Source organism: Lissotriton vulgaris, chromosome 7 (genome assembly GCF_964263255.1).
Source record: "Lissotriton vulgaris chromosome 7, aLisVul1.2, whole genome shotgun sequence".
Lineage (NCBI taxonomy): Eukaryota > Metazoa > Chordata > Amphibia > Caudata > Salamandridae > Lissotriton > Lissotriton vulgaris.
Window position 1 is genome coordinate 1,513,405,137 of NC_141695.1, and position 17,047 is coordinate 1,513,422,183.

At 48.9% G+C, this 17,047-nt stretch overlaps 1 protein-coding gene across 5 annotated transcripts in view; it reads left to right on the forward strand.

Annotated features, from left to right (window-relative positions):
* CBFA2T2 (CBFA2/RUNX1 partner transcriptional co-repressor 2) overlaps nucleotides 1-17,047 on the forward strand; it is a 383,740-nt gene that overhangs the window by 244,253 nt on the left and 122,440 nt on the right. For all 5 annotated transcript variants that reach the window (XM_086932380.1, XM_086932381.1, XM_086932382.1 and 2 more), the window contains exon 8: nucleotides 12,179-12,371. In XM_086932380.1, the coding sequence (XP_086788506.1) occupies nucleotides 12,179-12,371 (193 nt within the window). The remainder of the gene's footprint in view (nucleotides 1-12,178; nucleotides 12,372-17,047) is intronic.

The following is a 17,047-nucleotide window of genomic DNA, read 5'->3' on the forward strand; positions in this document are numbered from 1 at the left end:
CTTAAGTTAAACCAGTCTAAAGCGGGGGCGCATCTCTATTTCTCTGGGGTTCTGAATCGCCTCCTGCCACTCCTCCTCGTCAATCGGCCCTAGGTCCTTTACCCATGCGTTTCAGAGAATCGTCGGGGGATCTGGCACGTTATGTTCGAGGCATGTGGGCTGCTGAATTCATATCTGTGCATAGATCGCCGCCTAGTGTTGGGTCCGGATGATTGCACATTGTTGTCCTGGAAGAGTCTTCGAAGTATCACGAGATAGGTGGCTCCTCCCCTGGACTACAGTGCGCATGGGCATCGCCTCCATCCCCAGATTGTTTTTTTCCGCCATTGGGTTCGGATGTGTTTCGGTTCCCTCTCTCGGAACCGATAGTTGGTTTACTTTCTACTTGAGACCAAAAGGTCTTTAGGCTGGGCGTCGGTACTGTTTCGTTCGGGTTATCTTACTCTCAGCTCCGAACACTCTCTGCCCCTCCGCGTGCTCTAGGCGCGGACGGGCCTACTCGACGCTCGAAGTTCCTATCATGGAACGGACTCCGTTCAAGAAGTGCCCGGTGTGCAATTCCAAATATTCACACCTCGACGTGCACCCTGTGTGCAACAAGTGTTTATCACCGAAACATGACGAGGCCAGGTGTATGGCCTGTTCAAAGTTCCGGTGCAAGAAGACCCTAAAGCAGCGTCGCGCTGCTCGGCTCCAGGCCCAGTTGGCAGAACCCCCTGCGACCCTGCCGGACAACATCTTCGAAGGTTTGGAGGTTTCGGACTCTAACCCTGCGTCGGAGGGGGAGGAACCCGGCGACGCTGAAGATGAAGACTTTTATGAAGCCGGCGACAAGGTAGGGGACGACGATGAGGCCATTGCCACCGTGGGGGATAGCTCGGAGGAAGAGCATCCCCAAACTGACTCAGGGGTCAATCCCCAACACACGGCCCAGGTCGAGGGATCGCCTTCGGGCCTTACCCAAGACCTCGTTACTAGTCCAGCAGCCCCGCCTCTCGGCCCGGCCACGGACATTTCGGAGGGGCCACTCCCGTTGAAGGTAACGAAAGTGAAGCCATCGGGATCCACGCAGTCGGTTTCGAAACCGAAAGTGAAAGCTCCATCGATGGTGCAGAAGGCTCTGGAGGTGTCAACACCTAAGACGATCAAGATGGCCGACTTGAAGAGCCACGCCAAGATGGCCGACCCCAGGGCCTCGGGGTCGATGCCGAAGGCAAAGGTGTCCGACGCGGCTGCGTCGGCGCCGAAGACGGTGGGGGTCGACGACCCGAAAAAGACTCAGAAGAAGCGCCATAGCGATTCCTCGGCTTCGGCCGTACCTGCTCCGAACGTGGGGACCAAGGATGGCACGGTGTCGACTTCGAAGACGCTGCCCCCGGCAGGCTCGACTTCAGACTCGGGGGAAGCGCACAAGCCGGTCAAGCCCTCTCCGACGCTTGCGAGGAAGGTAGTAGAATCCCTCCAACGGATTCGAAGTACTGAAGTTCTCGAGCAGGAGGGAGTGAAGCCGAAGCCCGCATCGAAGCCGGCGAAGACGCCTATTCGCTACACCCTGCCGCCGAAGTCGGCGCCGAAGGCATTCGCTCCGAAGCAGGGGGCGGATGTGCCCTCAAAGGAGTCATCAACGTCCAAGGAGGCGTCAGGGGTGTCGAAGCCTCGGCTCCGGACACTCGGAGAGGAAGAGCGCCGAGAGGTCATCATCGACGCCAATACTGGGAAATTGTCCCTCCTCAAGAGGAAAATCACTGCGGAACCGGTGCTGGAGCATTTTCGGATTCCTCTTAAGAACAAAAAGGACTCGGCGGGTGCTTCGGACCCTATGGAGCCTTCGTCTCCCACGCATGGGGAACGGTCTCCTACTGGTTATAATGCAGGTGAAGGTGACGATGGGGAGTACGACGAGTACAACTATCCGGCGTACTCGGATCCGGAGGAGGAACATGCTCCTTGGTCTGCCGGAGCCGACCCAGACGACCCGCAATCGGGTCAGGACCCGCAGCTATTTGCGGCAAAGACATCACCGACGGAGGACTCAGCGGCATTCAACGCTCTCCTTGAGAAAGCTGCGGCTAACCACGACGTCGAGCTCCACTCAGACCCGGTGGATGTGGACTTTTTATTTGACACTTTTTCAGTAGCCGAAAAGTCAGTCAAGACTCTGCCGATGCTTAAGGGGGTGCTGAAGCACGCAACTGAGGTCTTCAGGGAGCCCACCCGGGCGCGGGTCATCAACCCTCGCATTGACAGAAAATATAAGGCAGCGCCCTCGGATCCTACATACATCAAGGGACACTTGCCACTGGACTCGTTGGTTGTATCCAACGCTCGGAAGAGGGCGAACTCGCAGACCACTGGTGACGCTCCTCCCCCAGACAAAGAGTCCAAAATCTTTGAAGCCTCAGGGAAACGTATTGCTGCACAGGCAGCAAACATTTGGAGAATCTCAAACACACAGGCCCTACTTGCACGCTATGATAGGGCTCATTATGACACCTTAGAAACACTACTGCAACACCTGCCTGACCAATACAAGGAGGCAGGAGAAATGCTGATTCAGGAAGGAAAGCTCATCACAAACGCATCCATAAAATGTGCGCTGGATGTGGCCGATACAGCCTCCAGGGCAATCAACACCAGTGTGTTGCTTAGACGGCATGCTTGGCTGAGAATTTCTGGGTTCAAGCCCGATATTCAGACAACAATACTGAACCAAACTGTTAATCCTGACCACCTATTTGGCCCTGAGGTGGATGCCACGCTGGAAAAGATGAAAAAAGATACGGACACTGCCAAGTCGATGGGGGCCCTCCAGTCCCAGCAGTTTCGGAGTGGTTCCTTTCGTCGCTCCAACTCCAGAGGCACCTCGAGGGGTCAGGCATCGCAGTCCAATCAGTATTACAAAGTAACACCCAACCCTCATACAACAACAAAGGTAGGGGTGGCTACAGAGGCAATAACATCAAGGGCAGGGGACATGGAAACAACAGCTCCAGGTCCACCACCACCAACAAACAGTGATGTCTTGTCACTGCCCCCCGACCACACAACACCGGTCGGGGGGAGACTCCAGCAGTTCCTGCCCGCGTGGAAATCCATCACCACGGACAGGTGGGTCAAGTCTCTTATCCAGTACGGTTACTGTCTGGAACTTACTTCCATTCCACCAAACATACCCCCAAGAAGCCGTCCTATGTCCGGCGAGCACTTGACCTTGTTGCAGCAGGAAGTCCTTGTCATGCTGCAAAAAGGGGCAATAGAGCCCGTTCCATTACAGGAAAGGGGAACAGGGGTTTACTCCCTGTATTTTCTAATCCCCAAAAAGGACGGATCCCTAAGGCCCATCCTGGACCTAAGGCCCCTCAACTGGTACATTCTCTCGGAGCACTTCCATATGCTCACGTTACAGCAAGTACTGCCTCTGCTTCAGCAGGGGGATTTCCTGGCTACGCTGGATCTGAAAGATGCATATTTTCATATCCCACTGCATCCTTCCCACAGGAAGTATCTCAGGTTCACGATTCAGGACCAGCATTACCAGTTCAGGGTTCTGCCGTTCGGGGTCACCACGGCGCCGAGGGTCTTTACAAAGTGCTTGGCGACCGTGGCGGCGCATCTCCGGCGCCAGAGCGTCCATGTCTACCCCTACCTGGACGACTGGCTCATTCAAGCAAAGACAGAACAACAGTGCGTCGACCATGTGTCACGCACCATTCATCTCCTGCACAATCTGGGATTCTCTCTGAACTACCCCAAGTCCCATCTCCAGCCCGCCCACGTGCGACAGTATCTGGGCGCGACTATCGACACGCTGGCAGCCACTGCGCAGCCAAATTCAGTGAGAATCGCCAGTATCCAGGCGCTGATCCAACGATTCAGACCCCAACACTCGCTTCCGGCGAAGGTGTTCATGCAGTTGATAGGCATGATGGCCTCCTGCATCTCCATCGTCCCGCACGCGAGACTACATATGCGTCCGCTTCAGGAGTGCTTGGCACGTCAGTGGACTCAGGCTCATGGGCAACTGACAGACCTAGTGTTGGTGAGCGGTCGGGCATACAACTCTCTGCATTGGTGGAATCCACAAAACCTTTGCAAGGGCCGACCATTCCAGGAGCCTGTGCCACAGATTATCCTGACAACGGACGCTTCTCTCCAGGGATGGGGAGCGCATGTACTCCACTACACGGTGCAGGGACTATGGACACTACAGCAAAGGAAGATGCACATCAATGTGTTGGAACTGATGGCAATCTTCATGGCCTTGAAGGCGTTCAAAGTACATCTGTGCAACAAGGTCGTGTTGATCCGGACGGACAACATAACGGCCATGTACTACATCCAGAAGCAGGGAGGCACACACTCTCCACAGCTGTCTCATCTGGCTCAGAGCATGTGGAAGTGGGCCATTCAGAGGAACATCTTCCTCATGGCAGAGCATCTCCCGGGCAAGGACAATCAGATGGCGGATCTGCTCAGCAGGCACAGCCATCAAATGCACGAGTGGGAGATACATCCATCGGTACTTCCAAAAGTGGGGTCATCCAGAGATAGACCTGTTCGCCACGAAAGAGAACGCAAAATGCCAAAGCTTCGCCGCCAGGTTCCCACACCCGCAATCACAGGGCAATGCGATGTGGATGAACTGGTCAGGCAGATTTGCGTACGCTTTTCCCCCAGCACCTCTGATACCGCTGGTGGCACGCAAACTCAGGCAGCACTCGATGACTCTCATCCTGGTTGCTCCAACATGGGCTCGCCAACCATGGTACACCACGTTTCTGGAACTCTCCGTGGTACCGCATCAAAGGCTTCATCTCACCCCCAGCCTTCTGACGCAGAGCCATGGCGACATTCAGCACCCAGATCCGCAACAGCTCAACCTGGCGATCTGGCTCCTGAAGTCCTAGAGTTTGGCTACCTCAATCTTCCTCCCGATTGCATGGACATCATTCGAGAGGCAAGGAAGCCCACTACTAGAGCTTGTTATGCGGCTAAATGGAAGAGGTTTGTCATCTACTGTGTTAACCACAATATTGACCCGCTAGATGCTTCCATTCAAAACATCATTTGTTACCTGTTCCACCTGTATCAATGCAATTTGGCGTACTCTTCCATCCGCATTCACCTGTCTGCTATGGCAGCATACCTACAGAATAGGCAACATCTGTCGCTCTTTAAGGTCCCTGCGATCAAGGCTTTTTTGGTAGGACTCAAAAGAGTCATTCCACCAAGGACACCACCAGCTCCGGAATGGAACCTCAATGTGGTTCTTACAAGGCTGATGGGTCCTCCCTTCGAGCCACTGCACTCTTGTGAGCTTCAGTTCTTAACTTGGAAGGTTGCGTTCTTAGTAGCAATCACATCGCTACGGAGGGTTAGCGAGCTGCAGGCGCTCACCATCCAAGAACCTTTCTTCCAGGTACACGCTAACAGGGTTGTGCTCCGCACTAACCCTAAATTCTTACCCAAGGTTGTGTCTCAATTCCATATAAACCAGACAATTGAGTTGCCTGTGTTTTTCCAGAACCCAGAGACGCTGGCGGAGCGGATGCTCCACACCCTTTGACGTTAAGAGAGCCTTGATGTACTATGTAGACAGGACAAAGGATTTTCGCAAAACCAAGCAGCTTTTCGTTGCTTTTGCCACACATCACAAGGGAAACGCTATCTCCAAAGCTGGGATCGCTAGGTGGATAGTGAAATGCATTCAGATCTGTTACGCTAAAGCTAAACGCACTCTCACAATTCCACCAAAAGCCCACTCCACCAGAAAGTTGGGGGCCTCTATGGCTTTCCTAGGTAGCATTCCCGTGGAAGATATTTGTAGAGCGGCTACATGGTCAACCACACATACTTTCACAAAGCATTACTGTGTAGATGTGCACTCTAAACAACAGGCAGCTGTTGGCCAGGCTGTTCTCAAAACGCTTTTTCAGACGGCTGCAGCTGGCACGGGCGGCCGCCGCTAATGGAGGGACTGCTATGTATTCTATGCACAGATATGAATTCAGCAGCCCACATGCCTCGAACTGCAAATGCTACTTACCAGTATGCATCTGTTCTTGGCATGTAGGGCTGCTGACATTCATATCGCCCGCCCTCCTCCCCGGCGCCTGTAGCAGCTGTAGCATTCATTTACATATATTTATATGCTCTTAGCATGGGCATCATTCACATACTTCACTCCATCTCTGCCAATGGCTAAAAACAATCTGGGGATGGAGGCGATGCCCATGCGCACTGTAGTCCAGGGGAGGAGCCACCTATCTCGTGATACTTCGAAGACTCTTCCAGGACAACAATGTGCAATCATCCGGACCCAACACTAGGTGGCGATCTATGCACAGATATGAATGTCAGCAGCCCTACATGCCAAGAACAGATGCATACTGGTAAGTAGCATTTGCATTATCAGCTTGCGATAAATCGTGGATGTTGGTTTCTCAGCAATGGGGTCAAAGAGCACTCTGTCCTCCAGTGGGGAGTATTCTGGGACATAAGTGCCACTGTGGATGTGTGTGCGCAGCGCGTGGACCAGTCTCAGGTATTGGTAATTCTGAGTGCCAGTTCAATCATGTTTAAAGGGGGAGCACAGGCACTTTGACACATTGCAAGGTTAAAGTTTACAGAGTTCTATCACAGGCAGGGTACATGTTTTTTTTTTTAAGTAGTATATGTAAAAAGTTGATGTGAACATGTCCATATTGTGACTAGCACCCAAAAATGTTGGTGGCAAGCCTAGCTGTCCTATGTAGAAAACCAGAGTACAGTTTAAAATACTAATTCTTTATCTCTGTGAAGGGGCCAGCTAGAAAAATTATGTAACAGCTATGTTTAATAGTCTTTAAGAATCAAATTTAGTGGTGAAATTGGATTTTTATTAATTTGAAGACGAATCAGTTGGACCCAAAATAAAATGAAGCTGTTCAGATATCGAGTCCGGAAGCCAAGCGCACGTGGCCACGCTGAGAAACAGATGGCCCCTGCGCACCGTTGCTTGCTCCCGCAAGGTGGATGCCGCCACATGCATGAGTGTGTGGAAAAGAGAAGACCAATTTCTAAAAGGTCATCTCCTACAGCAGCGCATGAGCGCTAGGCTCGACCTTAAAAATTGTGGTAATGTATTGGGGCATTGTAGATTTACGGTTGACGTCCTAGTGAGTCACCATAACTTCATTCATGGTTAACTTCCAAAACTAAACATTCGAGAAATTTAGATACAACTGAAAACTCAAACACAGGATTGCGACATGGTGCTCAGTATATTACTTCATGTGAATCTAGAAAACTTTCAAGTTTCAAAACTATTGTTAGAGGTATGTAACACGTTTCTTATGTTCAAAGGTCTCCATCCAGAAGTGGTCACTAGTGATCAACGATGCCTGTCCAGATGCATTTATGGCAGCGCCGATTGATGGCTATCCCAATCCCAGTATTAGTTTTTTGTTCTTCAATGCCAATCCAGATGTGCATGATGAGTCACATTGGTGTTCAGTAAGCTATGTAGTGTGCTTAGTAGTTAGTGTGCATGTACCCTTACCAGACTACATTCATTGTAGTCTGCACAGATGCCCATTAGTGATGTAAGTTCATGTTTTATTTACTATCCAATGAAACGCTAAGAAATCCATACTTTAAAAGTGGAAGGATTTACTCTGTTCTTCTTGCCCTTTGGGATCTCTCGGGGGGAGGGGGGATTGAGGGTCGCGCCCTTGCCTTAGGCAGGACAACTGCTGTCATGAAAACATGTTTATATGGGTTGCAGCAGACAATGCTGAACTTGTAAAACATGCTTGTTTCGATATTTTAAAAGTAATCAAGCCAAGTGATTACCCAATCATAGTTTATTAAATTGGCACAGTTAATTAAAACCATTGCAATAAAATGCCATTGTAGCACTGCTACCACATTAAAAGCAAAGCGGAGCAGACCATCAAATTTAATTCATACACATATTACTGATAAGGCAGTCTAGTAGTTACTGTTGTAATCACGTGACAGGCTTCTAAAACCAAGGAAAAAATGCTTTAGTGCAGAGACGTTAGGGCAAAGTGAATAGTCTGTGATAAGTTTTTGGAGAGGAGGAGCTGGTAGGGTGGGGGCAGGAGGGGGAGAAAGCAGATTGTCCAAGAGTCTCACATACTTCCCAGACCTTGCAAGCACTTGCATATCTGGAAAAGTAAAGCAGAGGGCAGATGCCACCCAACATGTGCTGATGCCCCTTTTTAGATATAGGGGTTTTAAGAGAAGTCTTCTGAGAGCGTTGAGGGAGGGGACAACAGCACAGAAGGTGCAGCCATGATTTAGACCTATAATTGCACAGTCTGCAGGCCCCTGCCTCATTAGTTGGAGCCCCTCGGTTGAAAGCAGTGAAGCGCAGAGTTAGGAGACCCATAAACACTATATTTTTGCGGGCCACTGCGTTCAGACTATCAAGAAGGTAAGGTTGAGGAACCCCAAGGAGGTATGAGTCATTCAAGGGAAGAAGGTACAATTGATGTTTTTAGGAGCATAATGTCCATCTGGTAGAACATTTGTCTAACCTGCTTGTTGATCACGCTTTTCCAGGCTGTGCATGGAATAGATTCTGCAGTTAGTGATGTTTCGTCAATATGTAGCGTTCTTCTGGCTTTTACAATTTGATGGTTCCATGGATTCCTGGGCTGGCAAGGGTTTCTTTTAACCGGGCTTTAAGCGTGTTGTCTGCGACTTTTAATGCCCTTATATAATACTTCAGGGTGTCATCCTCACAGAAAATCGATTGTCTTTTAAGGCCCAGCTCCAGTCGTAGCCTAGCCCTGTGGATTTAGTTCGGGAGATGGAAGATTTTTTTATAAATGATAACCTGTGCGTGGTCAAGACTTTCCGAGCATGCACCAGGAAAGTCCTGGTGCCCTTAAATTAAGGGGGGAAGTAGGGTAGCTTTAGTCCCCTTCAGAATGGGTTCGTTAATGGTTTTGTTAAGTCGAGTCAGGCTGTCTGTCGTTGCTCCAGTTCCCTTTTTCAAGACAGCCAGATGGACTGTTGGTCTGGAAGACTCGCTAAACCAAACCCCCTGGTAGTTATATTTTGATATTGTTTTAATCTTTGCGGGCCCGATGTTCCATGTTAAAGTTTTCTTTTTCTTGCAACGGCCGAAAATCGAGACCTTGGTCTTTTCCTGGTTAATTTTAAGAGCATTAGCTGTGTAGTAATTGTGGAACGTGCATAAGGTTCTTTGGATGCCAGACTTTGCCTGGTCCATTATAACAATGTCATCGGCGTATTGCAGAATGTGCAAGTTCGTTTTTGTAAGGTCCAGTTTTGGCAGCAGGAGACTACTTTTCTCCAGGAATCTCCCCAGGTCAGCGGTGAAGAAGTTGAACAAGAGGGGAGCAAGAACACACCCTTGCTTTAGGCCGTCAGAAGTTGGAATTTTTGCGGAGACTATCATTGGGCCAGTTCTAAATCATACCCATGTGTTCTTATGCAAGGAGATAAGGGCTCTGAGCAGGCTCTGTGGAATCCCCCACTTATCCAATTTCCTCCATAAAGTGTTAGGAGACACTTTGTCGAAGGCGGCGCTGTTGTCTATAAAGCAGCAATAGAGGGGGAGTTGATTTTTTCGCGCTGCTTGTTGACTCAGGACGGTTAGGGTGGTGATGTTTTCAATTGTGTAGACAGACGATCGGAACCCAGTTTGAAAGTATGGTAAGATGTTATTTTCCGCTATCCATTTTTCTAGCGACCTGGGGAGACACCAAGCGTATACCTTTGCCTAAAGATCTAATAGGGCAATGAGTCGATAGTTAGATGAAAGGGAGGGATCTCCTTTCTTGAAAATTGGGCACAAGATCAAGCCTTTCCATTAATCTGGTATCGGATAGATAGTAAACGTATAGTTGTATAAGGGAGCTAATAGCTTAGCCCAATCTTCAGCGCACATTTGAATACAGCAGTTGGAAGGCCGTTGGGCCCTGGAGCACCGTCGATTTTAATGGATTTCAGGAACTTACAGACCTGGACCGAGGTGGTCAGCTCATGGGTATCCAGCCGCATAGTATTGTCAGGATCTCTGATTTCAACCTCGGCGAGGTCCAGGGTATCGCAGCAGTATTGTTGAATCACATACTGAGACCAGGCTTCTTCACAAACTGCGTTCCCCCTGTTCTTGTTGGAGGAACTAAGTTTGTTTATATGGTTCCAGAAGTGGGTCAATTTTTTTTCCCTTTAACAGAGTGAATATTTTTAGCCAGTCGTCTGTTTTTTTTTCGTTTCTTAGCTTCCCATGTTGATTTTTTATAGGTTTTACATAGTAAGCAGAAAGCTCCGTTCCTTTTGATTTATGCAGGCGCACAGCCCTCCTTAAGGCTCTTCTTTGGGTGACTAAGACTGGATCAAAAATCTGCTGCGGGAGATGTCTGGGGAGTCTGTGATGGTCTTCAGGGCCTATTAGAAGGTCTTGTAATTTAGCAATGGCATTGTCCCATCAGTGATGATAGTCTGTGAGAGAGTAGTGAGTGAAATTTGGGGTTATTTCCATGAGCCAAGTGCCCACCTTGCCGGCGCCTAAAGAGTCCCATTTGATTCTTCTGACTAGAGTGTGCAGTTCGATCTGCATTGAATGCCCACTTCAATTATTTCGGCAGCAACAGGAACTTGCAGGTCCATTATTACGGTCAAGGGGTTGTGGTCGCTCTCTGTTCGAGTGAGGGATCTCCATTTTAACTAACTGACCTGCCAGAAATGGTGATGAGAAAATATAATCAATGGTCGAGAGGTTCTTAACCCCTTCCATGCTCATGACGAGCTCAGCTCGTCATGAAGCACACTGGAGCTGTGCTCATGACAAGGTGAGCTCGTACTGAATAATGGGATCCTGCATTTCTCAGCACACAGCGGGAATTGCCTTAGCATTCAAGGTGTTAAATGTTGGAGATTGATGGGCTCTGGGCTACTGTTCCAATGTGATTTGCTTCGCAGAACGTAAATTGTAATTGGTTAAAAAAGTGATCATGGCTTCTTGCTCTTTGGTTTTGGTGACTAAATGAGCATTGGATCACAGATCTCTGATGTTAAAATCGCCTAATAACAAAACTTCAGCAGAAGCGAACTCAAGTAAAATCTCTTCCAGATGCTTGTCCAGAAGAGCTGTTGCGAGTGACTTTGATGTTTTGGCTGTGTTGTGCTAACAGTTGATTAAAAGCAAAGGGAAAGCCCTGCTTGGAGTTGAAAGACCAATGATTAATACAATTTGCCCTGCCGTAAAGTTCCGATAGATGGGGGTAGCTGCGATCTTACACCTGTGTTTAACCCAGCAGCATTTCAAGTGATTACCCACTCACAAAAACACTGTAGAATTTGTGAATTTCAAAGAACTCCCCTTGACGTTTAAAAAAAAAAAAAAAAAACTCCTAACGCTGAAGGTCTGCCCTGAGGGAGCGCAGTACCCCTGCCTGCTTAGCTATGCACTTGCCCCTAATACCCGCCTTGAAGGCTTACCATAACTCAGAGGGAAAATCCACAGTCTCACTGTTTAATTCAAAGTATTCTATGATGTCAGCACGGATTGATTCTCTAAAACCTGGTTCCGGATAGCTCCAGGGGGGAACCTCCAGCTAAAGGGCCTATGCACTGCTACTGCCAATATGAGTTTCAGTAATACTGGCGCATGGTCAGAGAGAGGCCAGGTGGGTGGCAGTGAGCGTCCATGCTTCTACACCTAGCTACGTGAGCCAATAGTCCATCCTGGACCAAGTTGGGCCCGCTGTGGAAACACAAGTGCCCTCCCCCTTGATGTTTAACTGCAGTTACTTAATGATGCTGAATTACATATAATTTAAACCTGTTGCACTTTACACACACAGTGTCCTTCCAGCTGTGTAAATTCTGGCTTGCATGGCTGTCTGATGTATGCATGTTTGAGAGTTTGGGTGGCAATCCAATGGATTATATAGATTAGCAGCATCTTTTTTGTGGAGTTACTCAAGGAGCTAATGTCTTAGGAGATGTGTTGGTAGTCTAAGGGTTAGGGGACAGTATGAGAGAGAAAGCAAGCTCTGTTCTTTTGGGTCTTGACTTCTGCCTTTCCCCATAAGCCACAGAAATGCAGAGTATCTCGATATTGAATCTGAACTTTTCTCTCAGTGAGCAGAGGCAAAAAATGTTCATGCGACTTCCATGTATTGATTCCGCACAGGCGCTGAACTGCATCCTGGAAATGGTAGAGAAGACGAGACGCTCAATGGCTGCCCTGCGTCGCTGCCAGGAGTCTGATCGCGAGGAGCTCACACATTGGAAGCGGCGGTGCAGCGAGAGTGCTGAGGCGAGGGAGGGTTGCGAGCTCCTCATACGACAGCACAGCCCAGCGAGCTCTGATTCACTCAGCAGCGGTAAGTGAAAGGCAGCCCTCGACAGAAGTGTCTGTCTAGGTTACAGCTACCATGCTACACATCATTGTCTATTAGCGACTATCGAATCAGGACATCACCTGTGCATGGCAGGTTAAACCACTATCTGATCTCTGCTGGTAACACGTTGGTGCAGGATTCCAGTATAGTATCCTACAGCTATTGCCGGAACATCGCAGCCTCTGCAACGGATTCCACCCTCAGCCACCAAGCTGCACCATAACGCCTCTCCAGAGAACAGCTTGTGGCTTCAGCTCAAAGCTTGGATGGACAGTCCCAACCCTCCTCATAGTAATAAGGTCAGTGTGGTGCTTCCTTGAGCTCCACCCGACACCATGTAAAGTCCTCTGCTGCGTCCCAATCAATCAATTGATCGATCAATCAAGGAATCTATTCTTCGGCAGGAGAGGTCCAGATTGAGTCCGGAGGGGGCCCCTCCATGTACCCTGCAAGGGGGCCCCTCAGGTTTTGTTACACCACTTGCCGGAGAATATATTTATTTGAGCGAATAACAGTAAAAATCACAGAAGAAAATAAAATGTAGAGCATCTTGTTCTGAAAAATAATCACAGGGGCAGAACTGTAGGGCACATGGCTGTGCTTAACCTCTGGGGACTGCTAGGCACCAATGAATAAAGTTATATCTAAATCTAGTTAGGAGGAAACAATGGTGGGGATTATTAATATAAGACCAATAGGGTTGACCTGAGGGGCCTGCACTCAATATCATATATTGTCTTATTGTAGGTGTCAAGGTCCGGCACACCTCTCCTCGGGGCTGTGCTGAAAGTCCCAAACACGCGATCACGCAACCCACCCGTGACCCAGTACTGATCACAGACCAACAGGAGGGTTCCGAAACCGCGGGAAAGGAAGGGGACAGCGGGGAGGGAGATCTGAAATGACAAAGAACAAGGGATTTTAGTTTCACTCCCCTCCCTAACTTCTCCACTACAAACAGAGCACTCTATGAGAGAAAAGTCTTCTATTCCCCCCTCCTAACTGTTAGCCTACCTGTAAAGGAAAATTCTAAGGCTTTATATGCAGGAGAGAGATGAAGGGTCCTAGCAGTGGTTATAATCTGGTAAAGAAAGAAACATACATGTATATGTACATAACGCAATCATATCATATACTCTAAATAGTTCCTTTCACCAAACATACCAATGCTTGATCATACGTATCTTGTTCCACTCTTTCGTACTAGGGACCCCCTTGTTTTCCTCTCCTGCAGTTCAAAAGAAAACACAAACAAGTTGTCGCAAAACAAAGAAACAAGTAATTAAGTTCAAGGTTAAATGCACCTTGTCTTATCCAGGACTGAATGAGATGATCAGTATACGCAAATAATGTCACTATGTAAATGCCAGTAACAGTTTTTTGTGCCACACAGGGATGCTAAACAGAACTCAGCTCAAGTCGGCACTCTCCTGATACTGAAGGTGTTCCTGATATCTCTCCAACGCAACCACCTCTGAAGGAATAAACGCCGCCGCGTCTATCCACAGTTTTTTGGAGGAATAACTCCTCTACTCCGATAAACAGTCTTACTGAAGGGAATCGCAACGTACACAGCCGTGTCCGTCGTTCCCGTAATAGCACCAAGAGGATCAAAACAGCCGTTTTGAATCGTCCGCCTAGAATGCCTCCAGCCGGAAACACCCTAGCGAGGGTTACTCACAGTTTCTCCAAACGATTACCGTAGCTCCAGACAAACGCCAGCAAAACCCAGAATTATCGGCTCCGAGTGTCCAATACTTTTGCCTTTTGTTTCCGGGTTTGCGTCTTGACGTCTCGCGCTACGACACCCATTGCACCATGGGGATTGTAGTCTTTAGCGTAGCAGTCTTCGGAACCCCACGCATTGCGCGGACAGCGTCCCGAACGGTCCGATCCTGACAGTACACCCCCCTTTTACAAGGGACGCTGGCCCGGAGCAGGCTTATCCGGGTGACTGCGATGAAAAGAAGACACCAACCTCGGGGCATGAACCGCCCTGGCAGGCTCCCAAGAATTTTCTTCAGGCCCATAGCCCTTCCAGGACAACAAGTACTGAAGCCTCCCCCGCACCCACCTGGAGTCCAACACACGTGACACCTCAAACTCAGAGTCATTCTGTACCCACACAGGCACAGGGGGGCGATGCACAGGACTACGAGAAGGCTTCAACAGGGACACATGAAACACAGGGTGAATGCGCAAATGGGCAGGCAATCGCAATCTCACCGCCACCGGATTCACCATTCTCACCACCTTATATGGCCCAATGTACTTAGGGTTAAATACGCTAAACCTGCGAAACTTGATGTGCCTAGTGGACAACCACACCCGGTCCCCACACTTGTAAACAGGGCTCGGCCTACGGTGTTTATCAGCCTGAGCTTTGTACCTCCCCTTGGCCTGGATCAGATGTTTACACGTTGCCAAAAGAACACGGCGAATGCGCAACAATCGAGCCTTAACCTCTGGAAGACGAATGGTGGTTTTAGGGAGGATTAAAGGAGTAACCCTAGGATGGTGCCCATAATTGCTGAAGAAAGGGGAATGACCTGTTGAGGAGTGCAAGGAGCTATTATAGGCCACTTCCGCCACCCACAACCAATCCACCCAAGAGTCTGTGTCTGCAAGAACATAACAACGAAGATACTGCTTAAGGGACTGGTTCAGTCTCTCCGTTTGGCCATCTGACTGTGGATGGAAACTGGTAGATAAAGAGGAGGAAATCCTCAACTCCGCACACCACACTTTCCAAAACCCCGCTGTGAATTGGGCCCCCCTATCAGACACTATTACTGTAGGAAGTCCATGCAACCTAACTATGTGGGTTAACAGGAGATGAGCTAGCTGACCTGCAGTGGGTACTTTATCGCAGGCGATGAAATGGCCCATCTTGGTGAGGAAGTCTACCACAACAATGATGGCTGTTTTTCCTTGATCTTTCGGCAACCCTACGATGAAATCCACAGAAATGCTTTCCCAGGGTGTTTCAGGGGTTGGCAAAGGCATTAAGAGACCTTGAGGTTGTTGTCGATCCGATTTCATTCGGGCACAAATCACACATTGCCCACTCCATTGTTTCAAGTCCATCCGAATGGAGGGCCACCAGAATTGTCTCAACGCTTTCTCCAAGGTCTTTATATAACCCATGTGTCCTGCACTTGGAATGTCATGGCACCATTTAAACACCTGGAGTTGTAATGTCTTTGTGGGCACCAGCACCTGTTTCCCTTTCATCGCCACACCTTGTCTCAACCTCCATTCGGGGTGATGTCTAAGCCAGGTCCTCCATGAACATGATTGGATCCCTGAACGGACGGACTGCACAAAATCACTGGACTGAGTCACACACAACACATTGGATGGATCAAGAATGGATCTTTTCTGAGTCTGCAAATGTAAGGCCGGATGTTTTTGCCTGGTTAGAGCATCTGCCTTTTTATTCATGCTTCCGGGTCTGAAGGTGACAATGAAACGATATTCTTCAAAAAAGAGCATCCAGCGCAACTGTCGAGGAGTCAAGTGATGAGCTGACCTCATGAATTGCAGGTTGCGATGATCTGTGTAGACAGTCACCTGATGAACTGCCCCTAGTAACCAATGTCTCCATTCCACAAATGCGTCCTTTATTGCCAGTAGCTCCTTTTCGGCTATAGTATAGTTGATTTCTGCAGGGTTGAGTTTCCTTGACATATAGGCAATGGGGTGTAACATGCCTGAATCTTCCTGCCTTTGTGACAGAATCGCTCCCAAAGCGACCTCGGATGCATCCGCTTCCACGATAAAAGGCAAGGAGGGATTGGCATGTCGCAGAACAGGAGCTTTGATAAAGGCCTCTTTCAACCCTTCAAACGCTTGTTGTGCATCTGAATCCCACAGAAATGGTACCGTCTTCCTAGTTAAACGAGTCAATGGGGATACTAATGCAGAAAACCCACAGATAAACCTCCTATAAAAGTTCGCAAACCCCAATAAACATTGAATGTCCTTTACATTCTGCGGGCATGGCCATTCTTTGATCGCTTGAACCTTCCTTTCTGCCATGACCTGTCCGGAAGGCGTAAGCATCACTCCCAGAAACTCGACGGTAGTAACGTGGAATTCACATTTTGTAATCTTGCAATAGAGATGGTGTTTCATCAGGGCACCCAGTACCTGTTTCACGTGGGATTGGTGTTCACTCGTCCTGGTGGAATAGACGAGAATATCGTCAATATAGACGACCACGAAGAGATCCGGGTATTCTCTCAAGACTTCGTTTAGAAAGTATTGAAACGCGGCAGGGGCGTTACACAAGCCGAAAGGCATCACGAGATACTCAAACAGCCCATACCGCGTCTTAAATGCTGTCTTCCATTCGTCGCCTTTCTTTATACGGACCAGATGGTAGGCTCCTCGTAGATCTAGCTTGGTATAGATATTGGCTGTTCGGACCTGTTCAAGTAGGACAGGAATTAATGGTAGAGGGTACTGGTTCTTTACCGTGACGGTGTTTAATGCGCGATAGTCAATGCAACACCTCTTGTCCCCGTTGGCTTTAGGGACAAAGAATAAAGGCGAGGATGCCGGTGATCGAGAGGGGCGTATATACCCCAAAGCCAGGTATTTGTCAAGGTACTTCCTCAAGTATTCATTTTCTGGAATGGTAAGAGCGTAGAGCC